The 23,681-nt window shown below is 36.6% G+C and overlaps 1 protein-coding gene across 3 annotated transcripts in view; it reads left to right on the top strand.

Annotated features, from left to right (window-relative positions):
• Positions 1-21,695, top strand: part of FOLH1B (folate hydrolase 1B) — a 73,728-nt gene extending 52,033 nt beyond the window's left edge. The window contains exons 13-20 of one of the 3 annotated variants that reach the window (XM_043579966.1): positions 2,356-2,423; positions 5,043-5,134; positions 6,736-6,826; positions 11,544-11,808; positions 12,081-12,162; positions 16,744-16,836; positions 20,282-20,501; positions 21,472-21,695. In XM_043579966.1, coding sequence (XP_043435901.1) covers positions 2,356-2,423; positions 5,043-5,134; positions 6,736-6,826; positions 11,544-11,808; positions 12,081-12,162; positions 16,744-16,836; positions 20,282-20,471 — 881 coding nt within the window. In that variant the 3' untranslated portion in view covers positions 20,472-20,501; positions 21,472-21,695. Of the gene's footprint in view, positions 1-2,355; positions 2,424-5,042; positions 5,135-6,735; positions 6,827-11,543; positions 11,809-12,080; positions 12,163-16,743; positions 16,837-20,281; positions 21,433-21,471 lie in introns of those variants that run through there. The other 2 variants (XM_043579965.1, XM_043579967.1) reach the window with 2 other exon arrangements.
• The last annotated feature ends 1,986 nt before the right edge of the window (positions 21,696-23,681 follow it).

Here is a 23,681-nt window from a genome sequence, read left to right as displayed (position 1 = left end):
GCTACACAGAATAAATACATAAACATATATTTCTCAAAAGCAGAATAATGTTCTCTTTCTTGCTAGCTTTGTTTGCAAGATTTGATTTTTCATGTATATTTTTAAATCATTGGAATTTGTTGATTATGTCACTCCTTGCCTTAAAATGCTGCATGGTCTCCCCATCATTTTCAAGACCCAGAGCAAATGACACACATGTTACCCTAAGATTAGGACAACACTTACCTTACTTTGGTTTATATTTAAAATCTTATTAAGTATGACTTTTTAAAATAACACAATAAGTGATACACTGGCTTTCTCATGTTAAAATGCAAAATTTACAGACAAAGCAAAAATCTTTACAAATGTCAAACTCAGCCCTCTCTCTGAAGGTACTACTGTTCTCAGTTTGGGGTGTTCCCATCACACTGACATTCATATATAGAACTCAGCTCACACAACCTATCAACAGTGTCGGAGGTACTCTCTTAAGGGCTTTATGTGTAAAAATTTATTTAATACTCACAATCATCCACTGAGGTGAGTACTTTATTGTCTCCCTTGTGTAGAAGAGGAAACTGTGAATTCAGAGGGATTAAGTAATTTTCCCAAGATCACACAGCTAGTAAAGAATTGAGCTGAAACTCAAATCAAGCTGGTCAACTTTATCCTTCTTATCCCTATATTCTGTTCCCCCTCACTACCTTATACAGGTTTTCATTACATATTACATCTTATGTAATCTTATGCAATCTTACATATTGCAGGATAAATGGTCCTGCATCTCGCCTTTTTCATGCAACAGCATATTATGGAAAACTTTCCATGTCAGTGTATATAGATCTATTCCACTTGAAAATTAAACTTCTTCAGTGTATTCAACAGAACAATTTATGTCTCAGTTCTCCAGCTGATGGTCAGATTGTTTCCATTTGTTGCAGTCAATATCTTTTTTATTTGCCTGCCTTACATTTTTCTACACAAGTCGAGAGTGGAGAACTACAGTATCATTGCTTGCTCATGGTATATGTGCAATACATTGCAATAAATGCTGCCAAACTATCTCTCTGACCCTCTGGTTTACACTCTTATTGGCTATTTATCTGTTTTAAAAATTGCGGTAGCTAAAATTTGTGCATATTTCTTCTTCCAGTTGAATTTTATTTTATTTTAATTTTTTTATTTATTTTTGAGGTGGGGGGAGAGCATAAGGGAGAGCAGAGAGAGAGGGAGACACAGAATCTGAAGCAGCTCCAGGCTCTGAGCTGTCAGCACAGAGCCTGATGAGGGGCTCCAACCCGTGAACAGTGAGATCATGACCTGAGCGGAATTCGGATGCTTAACCGACTGAGCCATCCAGGTGCCCCATCACTTGAATTTTAGAACCAGCCTTTCAAGTTTCAGGAACAATTCTGCTGGGGTGTCTACTTATTTTTAAAGCCTCAACTTTTGCCATTCCTAGACATGGATCTTAAGCTTTGAGATAAGAGTTTCTGGCCATTCTCTGAGCACATCATGTACTTTTATATTTTGGGGCATTTGTACAGGCTATTCCTTGATGAAGTTGTCTTAACTTCCCCTTCCCCAGGCCCCCAGCCTGTTCTAGTCACTCCTCGCTGTGCTCCCACAGCTACTTGAGGGCATCTCTCCTGGCTGGTTTGCAAGATTCTCAAGCTCGTTAGACATAGAATTCCTGAGGAATGGGAACCCCATCTCTGCTCTGTATTCACAACTAGATGGAGAGCACCTGCCTTACAAATGCATTTTTACAACAGATATTTATTGGGTAAATGCTAAATGCCAAGACTGTACTAAGCCCTGGGGATATGGCAACAAATAAAAAGACTACCTGTTCCCATGGAACTTACAGTCTGGTGTGAGGATGGCAAATAAAAAGGCAAATATTTAACACATGTGGGAGGTAACTAATAAGTAGAAAAATAATCCAAGGTCAAGAGAGAAAGAGTAGCTAGGATGAAGGGAAGAGAGGGTGCTCTTTTAGGTAGGGTGTTCAGGGGACAACTCTCCGAAAACATGACATTAGAGGTCTAAGTGAAGTGGGGGAGTTTTAAGGCATGCAGATGTAATGCAGAATGCTGTTCCAGGCTGAAGGAACAGTATGTGCAAAGACCCTGAGAAGGTCCCTGCTTGGGTAGAGTGGGATGTGAAGATTTGAAGAGGTGACGGGGGTTGTTTCTTGTATGGAACTGAGGACCAAGGTAAGCATGATGAGTTTTATTGAGACATGAGTTGGAGGGTTTTGATTGGACTTAGGTTCTAAAAGGATCTTTCTGGCTAAAGAGTTAACACTGGTCTTTGAATGAAAGAATGAAGTAAATGAAATAAAAAAACCATTCTTTTTTTATCTTTAAGGAAACTATACTCTACGAGTTGATTGCTCCCCACTGATGTACAGCTTGGTATACAGCCTAACAAAGGAGGTAAAAATAATTACATATCATTTTAGAAAATTTGAGTTCTACAAATGATGTTTCATTGAGATACCATTATTATGTTAAGCAGCTGCCTTGTTTTATAGCTTGTCTTTTTCTCATAGAGCAAATACCCACTCCAGAGAACATTGCATCGAATAAACTATTTACACGTGTTATCCCATTTCCCCCAACTGCCCTCAAGCAGCCTTTGGATAGCATTGCGTCTACCATCCCCATGTAAAATGGAGAACACTGAGATCAAAAAGCATTAGCCACCAAAGTCACACAACTTGTGCAGTAGCTGAACCAGGACTTGGTCCTGTGGTTTAAGTCCTTAATTTTAAAACTGCTTTATACTCCTTCATATCATGATACCAGTTATCCCAGGATGCAGGAAGAGTTAAAGTTTCTAAGTGATTGAGAAAGAGTATGTGTAAAAACACCAAGTACTGACTCCAAGGTCAAATCAATTTGGGGCAGAGGCTAAGTGAGACCACGTACCCCCCTTTCTGACTTCCTGACTTGAGCTGCATTCCACTGAGCCCCACTGACCTGGGCTGACAGCTAAAGTTCTCTTAGTGCCGACAGAGGCACAAGGTACAGAACCTGCTGGAGAGACAGTGTCCGAATTCCTGTAGGACTGACAGGCGACTCTTCACTTTAGTTGTCCTGCTCCTAAACCCACTGGGACTAAAGTTAGTCATAATGAAGAAGTTGTTGCATGGCAGATTTTTGTTTTTATTGTTAATTATCTGATTTGAACTGGAAAGGAAAAAAAAAAAAGAGTTGCCTATTTAATGGAATTACCAACTGAAGTATAAATACCAAGAAAAACACAATTATTGCCCTTCAGATAGGGATTTTAATATCACTAACCTTTGGTTTCAAAAGCATGGAATTTCATCTTATAACTTAACTTCCCCTATAGGAATAGAAGCAAATTAATTTGAAAAAAATGTATTCATGTCATTACTCAAGATCTGCATCATTTGCCTGTAGTTTTTATCAGTTTCCATGAAATGTATAAAAACTGTAATACCTGAAAACAGGGTATTTCAGAGAAATTTCACCATTCATGTAATTTAAGGTAAATGCTGAGGAAGCTTGGCAGTTATATTTGTTTTCTGGGTGGTTTGGTGGCACCCAGGGACAATTGCAAACGCAGCACTCTAAGTCAGATTCGATGCTTGACAGTTTTGGCAGTCTGTGTTATTCTGTTTTGTTTATTGGGGGAGAGGGATTCATAGCATTTTAAATTTTAGTGATGAACTGAAAATATAGTTATGTATTTCTACACTATTCTAAATATGCATTTCTTTTTAAAAAAAAATTTAATGTTTATTTTTGAGAGAGAGAGAGAGAGACAAAAAGAGAGAGAGACAGAGAGTGAGTGGGGGAGGGGCAGAGAGAGAGGGAGATACAGAATCCTAAGCAGGCTCCAGGCTCTGAGCTTCAGCACAGAGCCCCACAACGGGCTTGAACCCACCAAATGTGAGATCATGACTTGAGCCGAAGTCAGAAGCTCAACCTCTAAATTTGCATTTCCTAGAATAAACGGAGTGGTACTGTCCCTTATATCAAGGTTTTGTGTAAATTTATAAGCTCGAGTGAAATTATTTTGTGGCTTTATTTATTCATATTTTGCAAGTTAAGATGTTGACATAATTTCTGATTCTCTCCCCATCTTTATGCAGATTTATTTGTATTCCCATAGACCTTTGCACATACCTAGCACATTGAATTTCACATTTTTACTTCTAGTTCCCACTAGTAGAAAGTATCTAATGTGTCTTTTTGAGCTTTGTTTTCATGGCATTCACAAAAAGTCTTAAACAATATAGGTACTCTATTAATTTTTGAAAATTGAATTTGTTGAAAAACAGAACATAGGACTTTTATTAAATATAAAATAAAAACAATTGTGTACCATATAATGTATAATAAATAACCTGTGAATAACTATAGAACATTAATTGAAGTTGAGTTTGCAAAATGTTTTTGGGATAACATCTAATGTTCTAGATGTCAAGTATAGGTTTAGAATTCAATAATTGGTCATATTTTTCTCCCTCAGTTTTCTCATCAGTAAAACCATAAAATGTAGTTAAAGCCCAGTATTTATTGAAATTACAATAAATACTCAATATTAATGCATTTGTTTTTATTATGTATTATTTAATGACCTTTAGCGACCTTACTGGCAAGAAGTGATATTAAAAGAAATACGTTCTCTTAACCACCTTGCTTCCTTTCATTTTCTTTTTTATAAGAGAAGTCTGTTTTTGAGAGCAGCCTTCATGCATTCAGAAAAAAATAGACCAAAAAAATCTTATAATAGGACTGTTCATTTGAATATGATGGCTTGGTAATAATTAGGCCTTCTTTTCCATACACTTCATGGTTTTTTTTTTCTTATAGTAGCTCCACCTGTATATAATAGCATGAGCATTTTACCATATTGTCAGAAATTCGTTATTGTAATTCTTAATGACTGCTAATAATATGAATTGCATCACTTGTTTTGCTGAATATAGTTTAGCTATTCATTCCCTGGCTGATGGACATTTTGATTTTAAAATATCTGATTTGTAAGTATTCTCTTTTTTTCCCATTTAACCTGTGTAGCTCCAAAGCCCTGATGAAGGCTTTGAAGGCAAATCTCTTTATGAGAGCTGGAATGAAAAAAGTCCTTCCCCTGAGTTCAGTGGCATGCCCAGGTAACCATGCAAACAAGAGTCTCTGTTGCATACAGTAAGGGGTTGTGTTGAAAATGAAAGTGTATTTTCTCTCAATGATAAAGGGAAGGCAATGCTTTGGTTCACAAATAAAATATTATTGTGTTTTGAAGTTAAATCTGTAGGCCATCAAGAAATGGTTCTTTTTTGAGTAAGCACTATATATACCTGTTACCTAAGTCAAAAGTATGGTAGAAAGTAATTCCCCTCACAGTTCTGTCCCCCAGTTACTAGATACATTTTCTCTTTTCTGAATATCATACAGTTAACAAATATTTTGGTTACTCTAAGAAAAATATAGGCATCATTTCAGTATTGGTTGAGTCTTCACAGCAAATTACAGGAATAAATCTCTCAGAGATAAAGATTGATTAGAGATGAGATTATAGCTTTAAAGAGTATGAATACTTAAAAAAAATTTAAGGGTAGTATTTACATCTGAGTTATCTAAAAAATTTCTGTTTCTTTTAACTTCATCATGCACAACAAATACAGGTAGTAAAATAAGTTAATGAGGGGAAATATTTTCCAGCATAATGAACTTGTTATTTTGTTTCATTATTTTTTTAATGAATCTTTTTAAAAAAGTAACTTACATAGGTGTGATATTGTGATTTATAATAAGAAGTATATATTCAATCTTTGGCCCCTTTCCTGGCAGAGAGAACTTAAATCTTTAGAATTTTCTAAGTGATGAAAGAGATAAGGGTGCCTCTTGTTATGTTAACAGGGTGACCTTTGGATCCCCACCTAAGGATGAGGGCTGATGGCCAGGAGAACCAACCACATAATTAGAGGGTTGGGACTTTCAGTCCCACCCTAGGAGCAAAGGTTAAATCAATCTGCAATGGGCAATGATTTAATCGATCATGACTTTCTAATGAAGCTTCCATAAGATAGGGTTCAGAGAGCTTCCACATTGAGTGGCACACCTAGGAAGGGCATGGAGCGCTCTGTGCCCTTTCCCCACATCTTGCCCTTTGCGTCTCCTCCACCTGGCTGTTCCTGAGTTGTATGCTTTTATAACAAACCAGTGATCTGATCGAGTAAATAAAATTGTTTCTCCCAGTTCTGGGAACAGCTCTAGCAAATTAATCGAACCCAAGGAGGGGAACTGGGGAATCTTTAATCTGTAGCCCATTGTTGAGAAATCCACCTGGGTTTGTTTTTGGCTTCTGAAATTAGAGGAGGGGCAGTCTTTTGGGATAGAGCCATTCACTTATGGAGTATGGTGTTATCTTCAGTGTCAGAATTGAGTTGAATTTTAGGACACCCAGTTGGCATCCCAGAGAATTGCTTGTTGCTGGTATGGGGAAACACCACACACACCCCTCCACATGTTGGAATTGGGTTCAGGAACCCAAAAGAACAATGGTCACTACTACCCAAAACAGTCTTAAGGAAGTAGATACTCCATGATCAAAATTGATATTCCTCTCAATTATTTTTTGTTGTTACTTGCCTAACATGATTTTTATAAATAAAAATTATATTTATAGTAGAAAGAATGGAGTTTAATTAATCTTTAATCTGTACTCCCTGAAGAAATTACTCAAATAATTTCATGTTTTAATCCCTATAAGGATTAGCAAGTTGGGATCTGGTAATGATTTTGAGGTGTTCTTCCAAAGACTTGGAATTGCCTCAGGCAGAGCACGGTACACTAAAAACTGGGTAAGTCTATCAATAAGATTTTCAAGGTTATTTATGAATATATTTTAGCTAAATAAATAATTCTGAATTTTAAAAAGTGAGTTCAGCAGTAGAGAAGTAGAGGAATTTGAAGCAGATGTGGTTGAGATGGTGCTACTACTAATGGAGTAGTTCCTGCACCTGGTATTTTGAGCCTTTGAACTTGAACTTTGATGAACTCCCTTAAATATGTTTTCTGTTTCATTAGATGGCATTACTTTCATGCAGTTACTTACACTAGAAATGTCAAAATTGTCTTTGATTCCTCTCTACCTGTTATCGTTCAAAATTAGTTATTATCAAGACCTGCAAATATTTGGATTTGTATGTCATTAGCTCCCCAGTCATTAAACATGAAAGTTTATTTATCACAATAGATTATCATGATGAATAGCACAATAAACCATGAGCACCTATACAAGTCCTAATTTTTTTGGCTACTGTTGTTGCTAATGATGACAATGACACTTATAGTTTTTATTTTTATCAAGGCAACCTAGGAGCATAGTTCATAGAATGTCATACAGTCTGTAAGAGTGTGTAATGAAAAACAGTGGTCCTTATCCCATATCCATGCTTGTCCCACTTCTGATTCTGCTCAACAGATTCAGATTTTTTCAACTTTTTAATTGTTTTATTCTGCTATCTGTCTGCATGCTGACAATATGCTTATGCTGCTATTTATTTTTCGGTGTTATGTATTATCTGTTTACATCTCATTAGGGAAGATGGCATTTAGCTCTTTATCACTTTTTCTCCCAACTCCCAAGTACTTTCCCTCATTGCATTTTCTCAGTATATACTTGTACCACACTTGTTCATTAGAATATCTTTTTTCTTCTTCATGTATCCATAACTGGTTCACCACAAACTTTTAGTATATTTAAAAACATCAGGCGATCTGGCAGATTTCATTTTCCTTGGAATCTTCTCCTGTTACTCTGAATTCTCTGCTTGTTCTCTTTGCCTGTGGCACATCCTTGCCTGTGAAATTTTCCTTCACTGAGAAATCTGAGAGCACCTTCATTTCTCTCCTGTTTCACATCTTCTGTTTCCTCGATTTTGTATCTTCCCTTTTCTTGTTTATTCTTTACTGTTTTTGTAGCACATCCTACAAGAACTTCTCGAAAAGGGTGTATGAAATCTAAAGCCCTTGCATGTCTGAAATGCATTTCAACTACACACTATTCTTTCTCAGTTTGCCTGGGCACAAAGCTTTTGGTTGAAAATGCTACATCCTCAGAATTTTGAACTCATCACTCAAAGACTTTCAGCCTTCAGGATTGCTGTTAAGAAATCTGTTGCTATTTGATCCCTGATCGCTTCGCTTTTTTTTTTATTTTATTGAAATATAATTGGCATTCAATATCCTATTAGCTTCAGGTGTGCATCATAGTGATTCACTACTCTTATACATTACAAAATGACCCCCACAATATCTAGTTAACATCTATCAATATACAGAGTTATTATGATATTACCGACTATATTTTCTGTGCTGTACATGACATCTCCATGACTTAATTATTTTATAACTGGAAGTTTGTACCTCTTAATCCCCTTTACCTATTTTGCCTGCCCTCTAACCCTTCCTGTTTCTGATAACCAAGAGTTTGTTTTTTGTATCTGTGAGTCCGTTTCTGTTTTATTTACTCAGTTGTTTATTTTTTTTAGATTATACATATAAGGGAAGTCATGTGGTATTTGCCTTTCTCTGTCTGACTTATTTCACTTAGCATAATACCCTCTAGGCCTATCCATGTTGCAAATGGCAAAATTTCATTCTTTATGGCTGAGTAATATTCCTGTGTGTGTGTGTGTGTGTGTGTGTGTTCATCTATTGATGGACACTTAGGCTGCTTCCATGTCTTGGCTATTGTAAGTAATAGGCAGTGAACATAGGGATACATGTATCTCTTTGAAATGGTGTTTTTCTTTTTTTTTAACGTTTATTTTTGAGACAGAGAGAGACAGAGCATGAATGGGGGAGGGTCAGAGAGAGGGAGACACAGAATCTGAAACAGGCTCCAGGCTCTGAGCTGTCAGCACAGAGCCCGACGCGGGGCTCGAACTCACAGACTGCGAGATCATGACCTGAGCCGAAGTCGGCCGCTTAACCGACTGAGCCACCCAGGCGCCCCTGTTTTTCTTTTCTTAAGATAAATACCCAGCAGTGGAATTGCTGGATTGTATGGTAGTTCTATTTTTACATTTTTGAGGAACCTCCATACTGTTTTCCACAGTGGCTGCACCAGTTTGCTTTCTGTGCAATATTGCACAAGGGTTTCCTTTTCTCCACATCCTCACCAATATTTTCTATATTTTGCCTTTTTGATCATAGCCAGTCTGACGGGTATGAGGTGATATCTCATTGTGATTTTAGTTCGCATTTCTCTGATGATTAGTGATGTTGAGCATTTTTTTATGTGTCGGTTGGCCATCTGTATGTACATTTTGTAAAAAAATGTTTATTCAATGTTTATTCAATGTTTATTCCTCTGTCCCTTTTTTTTCCACCTTTGTCCAGTTTTTAATTTGGTTGTTTGTGTTTTTGATATTGACTTGTAAAAGTTCTTTATATATTTTGGATAGTAAACCATTAATGAATGTATGATTTGCAAATATATTCTCTTTCTCAGTAGGTTGTCTTTTCCTTTTGTTGACTGTTTCCTTCACTTTTTATTTTGATGTAGTCCTATGTACACCTTTTAGCCTTTGCTGCCTTTGCCTGAGGATACCGGTCCAAGAAAATATTGCTAAGACTATGTCAAAGAGCTTACTGACCATGTTTTCTTCTAAGGGTTTTAATGTTTCAGGTCTTCCATTCAAATCTTTAATGCATTTTGAATTTATTTTTGTGTGTGGGATAAGAAAGTGGTTCAATTTCATTCTTCTGCATGTAGCTATACAGTTTTCTCAGCACCATTTATTGAAGAGACTATATTTTCCCCACTGTATATTCTTGCCTCTTTTGTCATAGATTAAATGACCACATATGAATGGATTTATTTCTGGGCTGTCTATTTCATTCATTGACCTATGTGTCTATTTTCATGCTGGTTCTATGATATTTTGAAAGGAAGGTTTTATACCTTTCATGTTGTCCTGGTGTATGTGTGTGCCTTGGTTGGTTAATACATTTTTCCTTTCACTGGGCTGGGCACAGAGTGGGCCTTTGGTCTGGAAACCTATGTCTCACATTTGGAGGGAATACTTTTTCCTTTGATCACTTCTTCCCTCTTTCCTCTTTTTTGAACTATTATTAGTTGTTTAATACCTGGGGATTCTTTTCTAATGTATTTATATTTTATCTTTTGTTTCTATCTGTGTCTTTTTTTTACCATCTGGAATATTTTTCTCAATTCTGTCATTCATTTTTAAGTGATATCTTTATTATTATTATTATTATTATTATTATTATTATTAAGTCTCCCTCCATTCCATACAGTACCTCCTTACTCTGAGTTGATTTTATTTTAATTTGTGTGATTGGTCTAGTATCTTTCATGTAAAGGCTGTTTTCAAATGCCTGGTCATCTTTGGCAACCTGTCCTTTAGGCAAGCTGATTGAAGTCCTGTATACAAGGGTGGCACTTGTCAAATGGGAAGCTTCTGAGAAGAGTGATCAAGAATGCCTATTCTGGTTGCGTCACGGGGAGGCAACAATTTGAGAATCTATATGTCTTTTCTCTTGGACTAGTTATTCTCCCCAGACAGGAAATCTTTAATCCTGCCTTTGGGGTAGGAAGTTAGGGAAGGTTAGATGGGGGTAGTGATGAGTATCAATGTTCATATTATCTACATTTTACTTGTGAGAAAACTACAGTAAAGAAAGGCTAAGAATCTTTGGGTTAATAAACACTCAAAAGTTATTTGGTAATAAATCCTAAAGCCTGGATTCAAACTCTGGTTAATTTTAGAGTCTTAGTATCTTCAACACACCACTGTATAAAGTGTTCTTTTATAGCAATAAAAAATGAGCAACTAAAATGATAAGCAGCTAAATAAAACAGGCAAAAGGCATAGATCAGCAATTCAGAGTTGGAAAGGTCCTTGCCTCTCAGCTTTTGTATATTTTCTTGGTTTCTTAGATATGTCTGAGCATTTCTTCTCTCTCCTGAGTGAGACTTTGTATCCATTACTGAACTCACTGTGCCCATTCTTCACACTTCACACACTGCTTGTCAGAGAATGATCTGTTCGCGGCATTTCAATCATTAACAATTTGCAACATTCCCCTATATAATATGTATATAAGACTCATTTCCTTGCCTCTACCAATTCTCTGCCTTCTTAAATTATTTGTACTGAAATGAAACATTATCTTGTCTTTAAAGTTTCAAAACATTTTCCCATCTCCTGTGTTCTTGAAGGCAAGACTGTTAGGCCTTTCCAAATAATTTTTATGCTATCATTTATGTTGTATACACATATTTTTTAATTACTAAAAACCTGGGGTGTGTTTTAATATTATAATACTAACCCATTAGTAAGTGGCTTATTGAGGCACTGAAATACTTTCCTTTATTTATTCGTTATTGGCCCAAACAGTTTTACTAATATTAATAGTAAATATGATCCTTGCATTTTATTATAAGCTGTCTTACAAGAGAAATATTTTGTGTTTTTGGTTTTTTGTGTTTTTTTCCTTTTCTTTTTTTTTCTTTCTTTTTTTTTTTTTTTTTTTTTTTTTTTGTAGGCAACAAACAAATTCAGGAGCTATCCGCTGTATCACAGTGTCTATGAAACTTATGAACTGGTGGAGAAGTTCTATGATCCAACTTTTAAGTATCACCTCACTGTGGCCCAGGTTCGAGGAGGAATGGTGTTTGAACTGGCTGATTCCACAGTGCTCCCATTTGACTGTCGAGATTATGCTACAGTTTTAAGAAAGTATGCTGACAAAATCTACAATATTTCAATGAAACATCCTCAAGAAATGAAAATGTACAGTGTGTCATTTGGTAAGCTTCTTCCTCTTTCAAAATTCATTATCTCCGGGTTTTATTTAATCTCCAAAATGCAATGACCTACTTTAGTGCATTTATTAATTATTGCCATTCCATGGGATCAGATACGTTGTTTACATCTATAAAAGTGCTTTCCATTTCATTGATGCTCATCTTGTAATATTTAATTATAAATACCTTGTCAAATGCAAAAGAGGACAACTTCCTATATTGTTCCCTTTGCATAAGCCATTCATCAATGCCATTAGGGCCTGTTTCTATTTCAGATTCACTTTTTTCTGCTGTGAAGAATTTTACAGAAATTGCTTCTAAGTTCAGTGAGAGACTCCAAGGCTTGGACAAAAACAAGTATGTTGTACATTTTTAAGTTATGCATATAATAGATACAATGAAATAGAGATACTAATTGACATGTTTGTTGCTGAAATGTCTTTGGAAAGCGTTTTGCTGATTTCTGTCTCCACTGTAATGCATCCTATACAGGGCTACCATATCTCTCCAAAACTCATTCCTTTTTTTTTTTTAAGTTTTTATTTTTTTATTTATTTTGAGAGAGAGAGAGAGAGCACAAACAGGGGAGGGGCAGAGAGAGGGCGGGGAGAGAGAGAATCCTAAGCAGGCTCCACACCTTCAGCACAGACCCTGACACGGGGCTCGATCTCACAAACTGTGAGATCATGACCTGAGTGGAGATCAAAAGTTGGACACTTAACTGACTGAGCCACCCGGGTGCCCCATCTCCAAGACCCATTTCTAACATTCGGAGTGGCGACTGTGCTGCTGGGAAATGCCAGTGCCCCTTTACTACCAGCTGAATAGTTATGAAATTCCCACCTTCGCCCTGAAGGTCCTTCGCTCTGTGACCCCAGCTTTTTCTAGTTTTATCTCATTCTTTCAATGTTTGTACATCATACTCCCACCAAATTCTCCTATTCCCAGAGCACACCTTCTTTCTCCCTCTTCTTAATGTCACTACCTCGGAGTTCCTCATTTCCACTTCCATCTGACAAGTTCTTTTTCCAGCATAACAAGTGTTGTGAAGCCGTTTTTCTTCTAGTAGTAAGCGTTTAGGATCAATTCTGTATAAAACCGCAAAAGTAAAAGATAATTGGAACAGAATTTTTAGATGGGAGAAAAATAATGGGAAGGTATTAAGGAAATTTTTTTAAAGTAGAATTTTGAGAGTGAACATCTTCTGTATATTGAACTTATTATGAAGTTACAAATATCAAATCCTTGGGGACTGATGCAAAAATACATAGAAAGATAAGAGCAGACGGTCCGAAAATAGATGAGTGACATTTAAGAATGTATTTATAATGAAGGATACATCAAAAATAAATGGAGAGGAAAGACATATTCAACAATAGTGATGTGTAAGCCTTTTAGCAGCTGATAAGAAGTTGAGTTCAAAACTCTCACTTCACATCACATGCAAACACAAGTGATGGATATAGAAGAATTCTTTACTAAAAATTGAAATTTCTTGGAAGTGAAATACAAGTTTAGACGCAACAAGGAAATGAGAAAGCAATGAGGTTTGAGGACACCGAAATGGTTAATAATACGAAAATTAATCATCCAAAGCAAAGATAGAAGACTGGGAAACCTCTTTTCCCACAAATATGGAAAGGGAATAATATAATAAATGTCATAAACATATTTTTGAAAATTGGTAAAAAAAAATCCAAAAGAACAAGGTTGAAGATGTTGGCAATGGGCAAGCCAATTAAAAAAGAAGATACTACCAGTACAGAAACAGAGACAAAAAACCTTCAAATTCACCACTAGTTAAAAATTACAGATGAAAATAGTGTTGTACTATCTTCATATCAACTAATGATTTAAAACTTGGTCATACACATTGCTCCAGATGGTTCACTGGAGCCAGCATTCTCACACTCTTTTGATAGCATTGTGAATTGCTTTGAAAACCTTTTTGAAAAAGAAAATAAATAAAAAATAAAAACCTTTGGAAAAGCACAAACTCATACTACTAATGTTTCAAGAGCCGTTTACAGAGTTCTTAGACTTTGGCATAGTATTTCCATTTCTTGGACTTTTTCTTCAGGAAAGAGTTTCAAGTTTGGAAAGAGAAAAAGGGCTTCTCAGAGAAAGATAGGAATTATAATACCGAATAATTCCAAACAGTCATTACCTAAGAGGGGAGAAATTAACTAAAAAAAAATTAGTTGTCCACTAATTTGAATAATTTATAAGCATTAAAATAGATGATTATAAAGGAAATATAATGTAAGATATTTATAATAAAATGTGAAACAAGCAAAAATATGTAAAATTTAAATAGAGTTTGATTATACTTTTATTGAACAAATATAGAGAAAAACTCAAGGTAAACCAATTAGTATAATAATTGTGTTATTCTTGGGGTGGACATGAGGGGTTTTTTTCCGTATACTTTCCAATTCTTTCCAAATTTTTTGTGTGGGTAAAAAAAAAAAATCCACAACGAGAAATAAACTTTAAGGACATTCCAAACACCATATATTCTATGAAGTTGATTTTCTATCTTTAAAAAAATAAAATACTTCTTCTTGCGGGCACAATGCCTTATGGGCATAGATTATGGTTTTCTAGGACATTTGGCTTTCACTTTGGATATTTCTGTATTTGTCTTATCCTCTCTAAATAGTAGTTAAGGTATAGTTTGTGTTTCCACACTATGTTTACAAATCCTGAAACATCTGTAAAAATGCATTACCCATGATAATACTAAATGCTGGCTAAAGTACATGAAACTGAATGTTGAATTTCTCAACCCAAACTTTGAAATCCAAGGAAAAGACACTTCTCTAATTCTGCTTCTGCTGAATCAATCCCTAGATCCATCAAAGGATTCAGAAAGTTGTCTCCTTGGTACCTTCATATTCACATAGTATTCAACCTGAAGACTTATTCGTTCTTCGGTTGTCCTGGGAAGGTCAGCATGCTTCTGGAATGCAGAAATCCCATTTACTTAAGTCCTGTGTTCTCAGCATTTACCTCCCAGGGCTATTTCAAACTAGGCTGTGCTTTGTACAAGGAACAGCATGGTTTTTCAGTGGTAGCCTCAAGATCAGAAATCCAGAGAGAGGTGTGTGTGTATGTGTTGTTGTTGTTGTTGTTGTTGTTGTTGTAATGCTTTATGAATTTGGTTCAGAAACCTTTAGTATCTTGCTGAAATTGTGTTTTATGCAGTTGTCTCCACTGTTAGTTTATGTGAGGTGTTCACAGGTAAAGTTTACACTGAGTTTACCTTGATACTATCACAAAACCTGACTTCTTGATGTTGAATAAATAAATGTTAAAAATAGCTCAAACCAGATTATGGGGCCTTTAGTTATTTTATTTTTCCTTTTGTCAACATAGTGCAGTTGAAAGAATAGTACTGAGCTTCTATTTCATTCTAAAACTTTCTAGTTGTGAATGTGGGCATGTTATTTAACTACTGAGTCTTAGTTATCTTAGCTATGGAATGGGACTGCTTTCCTGCCTAACTTGCAGGATTGCTCTGAACATTAAAGAAAACATTACTGGGGTTCCTGGCTGCTCAGACAGTAGAGCAGGAGACTCTTGATCTTAGGGTCATGAGTTCAATGTTGGGCATGGAGCCTACTTAAAAAGAAAAGAAAAGAAAGAAGATATTACATAACCATTCAGAATAGTAATTGGCATATAGGAATCAGTAGTATTATTAAAACTAAAATATAACAAAATAAAGAATTAAATTATTAAATAACAGTTATCAATAGTTAAATTATAGAAGAATTAATATGTTGAATTTAATAACTCATTGTTCAACTATTCAAAACTTGATACATTTTCAATGATATCGGATCATTCTTATTACAATAACACCCCCCTCTTTGGAATATGAATTCTGTGATAGCAGGAGAAGTCTCTGCTATTTAAAAAAAATTTTTTTTTAATGTTTATTTATTTCTGAGACAGAGACAGAGCATGAGTGGGGGAGGGGCAGAGAGAGAGGGAGACACATAATCTGAAGCAGGCTCCATGCTCTGAGCTGTCAGCCCAGAGCCCAACTCGGGGCTTGAACTCACAACCCGTGAGATCACAATCTGAGCCAAAGTCGGTCGCTCAACTGACTGAGCCACCCAGGCGCCTCTAGAAGTATCTGATATTTGATAACAGCAGACATTCAAATCTTGTTAAAAGGATAAACACCATTTCTTGTGTTTATTATAGTTTATCTTTAATAACAATAAAAACATTAGCTGTCATTTGGTAAAATATGTATAATTTTCCAGGAACCTTACATTAACATTAATAGATTATCCTTCTTTACCTCTTTGCTTGGGAACTTATCCTTCTCTTCATGAGCTATCCCATTCCATATTGAAGTGACTACTTTGAGTAGATTACTAGAATACCTAAGATGAAAAAAGTCTTGCCTATTTTTAAATGCCTAGGTTTGTCAATTCATTATTATTTCAAAATAAATAAAAATTACTGTCATCTTTTCAATTGGAAAGTATAACTTCATGTGCTTTTATAAGCCCCAGGAGAATAGTATTTTATAGGTTTCTTTAAATGTAACTGTGTATGCTGTTCTTAATTTGCATATCATAGGAATTTAAGATATATTAGTTGTGTTTAGTTTTGTTCTGAATTTTATTATTTACTTTTTTAAAGTTTATTTATTTATTTTGAGAGACAGAGAGTGTGAGCCAGGGAGGGGCACAGAGAGAGGGAGAGAGAGAATCCCAAGCAGGCTCTGCGTTGTCAGCACAGAACCTGATGTGGGCCTCTATCTCGTGAATCGTGAGATCGTGACCCGAGCTGAAATCAAGAGTTCGATGCTTAATGGACTGAGCCACCCAGGAAACCCTGTTTTGTTCTGAATTTTTAGTTTGCTGTGTAGTGTTCACGTTTTCGTGAAGTGACAACTGTATTCATTTTCTTTTTTAGCCCAATATTATTGAGAATTATGAATGATCAATTGATGTTTTTGGAACGAGCATTTATTGATCCTTTAGGATTACCAGACAGGCCTTTCTATAGGTAAGGATACAAATATGACTATTGATTATATCATTCTGTCTTATTTTTTGCACTGTGGAAAAACTATAGCTGATTTCTTGTAAGCAAATAGAAAATTTCAAAATATATATAGTAAATGATAAATATATTATTTCTTCATATAATGTAATATGATGGCTATATACCTTTCTTTTTAATTTTTTTTTTACTTCTGATAATAAAAGAATATGTGTTCATTGTAGGAAGTTTAGAAGATTCACAAAGTCACAGGTAGGAAATAAAAATATCCCCAATTACATCAGTGCTTATATTTTGGTTTAGATAATTTTAGCCCCTCTCTCATTTTAAATATATTTGTGTTTATGTATGTATATAAGACATAATAAATATATGTGAAATGTATATAATAAATATATATTTACTTACTCCCCTAATGTTCACATTTTTTACTAATTCTTGACAATCCTAAATATTTCTGATAAACATCAGTGGTGAACATTAGATTGATCCTACTGAAAGTTGCAGAATGAATTAGATCACTGACTAACAAGAAATAGCCCCATCTGTCTGTTTATAGATTATCAAAGGATCAGAATTGGGCATGATCCAAGCATGGTAACTCATTTCCCAATGGCAGCATGATTGTGCCTCTTTCCTTACCTCTTTGCTTGGGAACTTATCCTTCCCTTCATGGGCTATTACATGAACTGACATAGATCTTTCTTTTCTTTTTAAGATTTTAAATTTATTTTGAGACACAGGCAGTGCGAGTAGGGTAGAGGGAGAGAGAGAGGGAGAGAGAGAGAATTCCAAGCAGGTTCTGTGCTGCCAGCTGCACAGAGCCCATTGTGGAGCTCGAGCTCACAGAACTGTGAGATCATGACCTGAGCCAAAACCAAGAGTCAGACACTTAACCTACTAAGCCACCCAGGTGCCCTGACATAGGTCTTTTAATAAAACATCACCTTCTACCTAGGTCATGTTAAACTTTCAAGGTTGTTTTTAATAGTTCTTCATACTTTAAGGTAGGCATTGTAACATGTTAGTGTGTTTTCCTTTTTAACGAGAAAAACACAGTAGTAAGTTGGCAGGCCACAAACAGGACTTTGATAATCACAACTGTGCTACATTTCAGGGGGTAAAGTGGGATAGTGAAAAGTCAGTACTTACTTGCAATGTAACTTGAGACTGATCCCATAATCTCTCATATCTTAATTTCCTCCTTTTTGAAATGCTAAAATCAACTTTGTAGAGTTTATTTTCAAGGGTTAGAAAAATTATAGGCAAATTATATAACAAGCGTGATCCCTAGTAGGTGCCAACTATTGTGGCTCTTGTTATTTTTGTTGCTATGAACCACGTTAAGTCATCTGTTTAAAATCAAAACATAATTAGAGAAAGGTTTTATATCCGCGATATATAAAGAACTTTATAATTCAATTAAAACGGACAGAAGACATGAGTAGACATTTTTCTAAAGAAGACATACAGATGGACAACAGACGTGTGAAAAGATGCTCAGGGCACTTGGGTGGCTTAGTTGGGTTAAGCGTCTGACTCTTGATTTCCACTCAGGTCATGATCTTGTAGTTTGTGTGTTTGAACCCTGAGTTGTGCTCTGCGCTAACAGTGCAGAGCCTGCTTGGGATTCTCTGTCTCCCTGTCTCTCTCTGCCCCTCCCCTGTTCATTCCCTCTCTCTTTCTCTCTCAAAAGCAAATAAGTAAACATTTTTAAAAAAGAAGAAAAAGAAAGAAAAGATGTTCAACATCACTGATCATCAAAGAAATACAAATCAAAACTACAATGAGATATCACCTCCCACCTGTCAGAATGGCTAAAATCATCAACACAAGAAACAGCAGGTGTTGGTGAGGCTGTGGGGAAAGGGAAACCCTCTTACACTTTTGACAGGAGTGCAAACTGGTACAGTCACTCTGGAAAACAGTATGGAAGTTCCTCAAAAGGTTAAGAATAGAACTACCCTACAATCCAATAATTGCACCACTAGGTTTTTACCCAAAGAATAAAAAAACAAAACAAAACAAAACAAAAAACTAATTCAAAGGGGTACGTGCATCCCAGTGTTTATAGTGTTATTATCTACAGTAGGCAAACCATGGAAACAGCCTAAATGTCTATCAACTGATGAACAGATAATGAAGAAGTGTTATGTATCTACAATGGAATACTACTCAGCCATTAAAAAGAATGAAATCTTGGGGTGCCTGGGTGACTTAGTTGGCGAAGCGTCTGACTTCGATTCAGGTCATGATCTTGCAGTCCATGAGTTTAAGCCCTGCGTTGGGCTCTGTGCTGACAACTCAAAGCCTGGAGCCTGCTTTAGATTCTGTGTCTCCCTTTCTTTCTGCCCCTCCCCAACCCAACTTGTGCTCCATTTCTCTCTCTCTCTCTCTCTCTCTCTCTCTCTCTCTCTCTCTCAAAAATAAAGAAACATTAAAAAAAGAATGAAAGCTTGCCATTTGCAACAATGTGGATGGAGCTAGAGAGTATCATCCTAAGCGAAATAAGAAAGACAAACACCATATAATTTCACTCATATGTGGAATTTAAGAAACAAAACAAATGAGAATAGGGAAAAAAAGAGACAGAGAGGCAAAACAAGAAACAGACTCTTTTCTTTCAAAGTTTATTTATTTATTTTTGAGAGAGAGAGCGAGCACATGCAAAGTAGGGAGAGAGAGAGAGGGAGAGGGAGAAGACCAAGGAGGCTGTCAGCACAGAGCCCAATGTGGGGCTTGATTTCATGGATGTGGGGAAATCTCATGATATCCTGAGCGGAAATCAAGAGTAGAATGCTTAACCAACTGAGCCAACCAGGCACCCCCAGACTCTTAACTATAGAGAACAAATTGATGGTTAACAGAAGGGAGGGTTGAGGGTGGATGAAATAGGTGAAGGGGTTTAAGAGTACACTTTTCATCATGAGCACTGAGTAATGTATAGAATGTTAAATCACTACATTGTACACCTGAAACTAATATTAACTGGAATTTAAAAAAAAATAATGCTTATTTATTTCTGAAAGGGAGAGAGAGTGCAAGTGGGGGAGGAGCAGAGAGAGAGGGAGACATAGAATCCAAAGCAGGCTCCAGGCTTTGAGCTGTCAGCACAGAGCCCAACACGGGGCTAGAACTCAAGTACTGTGAGATCATGACCTGAAGCAAAGTCGGCCGCTTAGCTGACTGAACCATCCAGGCGCCCCATTGACTAACTGTACTTCAAATAAAAACGTAAAAAAACAAAAAAAGTCAAAACATAATTAATTAACACACACTTCATAGACTGGTCTTTGGAAGTGACTAAACTTGGAAATTCAGCTGATGAGTGGCTTATTCATATCATGAAATTAGAATTGTGCAGTCCAGGGTTGATAGAGCGATCCTGTTTTTCTCTTGTGTGTATCATTTGGACAACTGATAGATAACACACTGTCTTTATCAACAGGCATGTCATCTACGCTCCAAGCAGCCACAACAAGTATGCGGGGGAGTCGTTTCCAGGAATTTATGATGCTCTGTTTGACATTGAAAACAAAGATGATCCTTCCAAGGCCTGGGGAGAAGTGAAGAGACAGATTGCTATTGCAGCCTTTACAGTGCGGGCTGCAGCAGGGACCCTGAGAGAAGTAGCCTAGGTGGTTCTTCAGAGAACCCGTGTTGAATAGGTAGGTATATCACTATGGTGTATTGATAAACTAAAACATAAAACTATGTATATGTATATGTATATAGACATGCACACACACACACATCTTAGCATTCTTTCTTCTTCTCCCTTCGAATCAAAAAAGAAAGATGGACAATTTTTATTCTATAATAATAGAAGGTTAGGGGCACCTGTGTGGCTCAGGTGGTTAAGCGTCCGACTTCGGCTCAGGTCATGATCTCATGGCTTGTGAGTTCGAGCCCCATGCCTTGTTTTGCGCTGACAGCACAGAACCTGCCTGGGATTCCCTCTCTCCCTCTCTTCCTCTCTCTGCCCCTCCCCAACTTGCTCTCTCTCTCTCTCTCAAAATAAATAAATAAGTAGATAAAAATAATAATATAAGGTTATTCTGAGTTTGAACTAAATGTTAAATTAAGGTGAACACCTACTATATTAAAACACCCATGTGACATTATCAGAGAATCAAGTCTAGTTCAACACTTGTGTTGGCCCTACTGGCCACCCAGGGCTGAGAGAACACTATCTTAGTGTGCCAGTGGAACAACTCTGGTCTACTCGCACTGCTGGTAAACATAGTTGCTCTGTACCATAAAGGATAATTACTTTTATTAAATTAGCGAATATTTTATTTATGTCAAAGGGTATATATAATATGTGTATAGTGAAAAATAATAAAGAAATGAACATTTGTAGAACTATCCCCACAAATAACCAAATTAAGAAAAAGAACATTACCAATATCTTTGACTCCTCTGTGTGCCACTGACCAGTGTGCCTTCATCTTCTGCCAGAGATACTCACTTCCTTTAATCTTCTGTGAGTTTTTCTGTTATTTATAATTATACCACACATGGTATATATCCCTTGTGTGTATTTGGCTTTGTGTATGTTTTTTAACTGTTTATAAATAAAATCATACTGTGTATGTATATTCTAAGACTTGATTTTTTTTTCACTCACCTTTGAAGGTGCATCCACACATGTGTTACTATGGTTTTAGTTCATGGATATAAACCAGTGGACTTGAGTGAATACAACATTTATCAGTCTGTGCCCAGTTAACACAAGGAAACCACACAGCAACACAAACAGGAAAAGTTATTATAAAGAGTGATTCGTTAGACATGTGAAAAGATGTTCAGCATCAGTCACTACCAGGGAAATACAAATCAAAACCACAATGAGCTACCACCTCACACTTGTCAGAATGGCTAAAATTTAACAATTCAGGAAATAACTGATGTTGGCAAGGATGTGGAGAAAGAAGAACCTTCTTGCACTGCTGGTGGGAATGCAAACTGGCACAGCCACTGTGGAAAAGAGTATGGAGATTCCCCCCAAAATTAAAAATAGAACCACCCTATGACCCAGAAACTGCACTACTAGGTATTTATCCAAAGGACACAAAAATGCTGATTCAAAGAGGCACATGTACCCCAATGTTTACAGCAGCATTATCAACAATAACTAAATTATGGAAAGAGCCCGAATGTCCATGCAATGGAATATTACTCAGCCATCAAAAAGAATGGACTCTTGCCATTTGCAACAACACGGAACTAGAGTGCATTATGTTAAACGAAATAATTCAGTCAGAGAAAGATAACTATATGATTTTGCTCATATGTGGAACTTGAGAAACAAGATAGATGAACATAGATGAAATCATTATTACACTATATGTTAACTAACTTGGATTTAAGTTTTTTTTTTTTTAAGGATGATTAGTTATAATAACATTGCAGTAAGGAGATACTTCTAGTAAAAGGTAAAGGGAGCTCTAAAGAATATAAGCGTAGCAGACACAAGGCGCAGTCACTGTCTCTAGGGCTTAGATGGAGCAGCTAATGAACTTCCCCCACCCCACGGGCCTTACCGAATAGCAGAGAAGTCACTGTGGTGCTGTGCTCACAGACCTTGTGAAACTCCTCAGAAATTTGCACTCTAGGCTACTGTGGGAATTGTGATTGTGGGGAATTGTCTTGCCAGAGGCACTGCACTAGCAAACCAACCATGGGCGGTTTTAAAAGAAGCTCCTGGCTACTGTTCTGGTTGCCTTGAATGGCAAGAAGCAAGTGCCAGAGGAGCAGCCTGGACCACAGGACAGGGCACCACGGGACGGCAGCACTGGTGAAGCCTTGTATGCTCTATGAGCCACGCACTGAAGTCCTTTGCAGGCAGAGACCTGCCAGGTGAGCACATGGGAACCAGGAAGGAAAGCCCCTTCCTGCAAGGTCTCTACAATGCCTTCTACTGACAAAGTTTAACATTATGTCTCTCGGAAAAGAAAAAAAAATTTTTAAAGGATCCAGATATCTTTACAAAGAGCGGGCAATGAAGAGTAAGTTCGGAGCAGAGAAGCAATAAATTGGACAGCTGACACATAACAGAATGTATTTATTCATTTTCCTGCTGGTGGGAGTTTGGAATGTTTTCTGTCTTTTGTTCCTACAAACATGTCTCCCAATGCAAATATACAAGAAATATCTTTTCGGGCAGCATCTATCCTAAATGAAATGTCTGGGTTGTAAAATATGTACATCTTTAATTTTACTGTGAAACTGTTACAAAGTGGTTTTATTCTCCTATATTCCCAATGGCAAAGTGATCATATTATACAAGAGAATAGAAATAAGAAAGACTGGCAGGTTAGAGAAATACAAAGAATTTAGTGTGTCTATACATTTAGCATCAGATCATGCAAGGCTTGGGAAGATACACTAAGGAGTGTTACTATTTTCCTGTATAAAAAGCCATGTAGTGGAGCACCTGGGTGACTCAGTTGAGCATCCAACTTTGGCTTAGGTCATCATCTCACTGTTTGTGAGTTCAAGCCCCACATCAGGCTCGCTGCTGTCAGCTCAGAGCCTGCCTCAGATCCTCTGTCCCCTTCTCTCTGCCCCTCCCCTGCTTGCACTTTCTTAAAAATAAATAAAGCATTAAAAAAAAGCCATGTAGTAAAGTTAAGCAGGGGAGAGCAGGTAAGATTTACATTTTTGGAAGAATTCTGGCCTAGGCATACGTGGATTGGAAGGGCATTAACACAGCAAGATATCAGAACCTGAATTTTTTCTCATTACACCTATGCCATGTAGAGCTTCACCCTCAGAAAAGACAAGACTTCCCTCTTACTCTTCACATTTCATCTCTTCTGCAAAGACTTCCAGCATGTTCGCCC

This window comes from Prionailurus bengalensis, chromosome D1 (assembly GCF_016509475.1).
Source record: "Prionailurus bengalensis isolate Pbe53 chromosome D1, Fcat_Pben_1.1_paternal_pri, whole genome shotgun sequence".
NCBI classification, from domain to species: Eukaryota; Metazoa; Chordata; class Mammalia; order Carnivora; family Felidae; genus Prionailurus; species Prionailurus bengalensis.
This window is presented reverse-complemented; position numbering and strand designations above follow the sequence as displayed.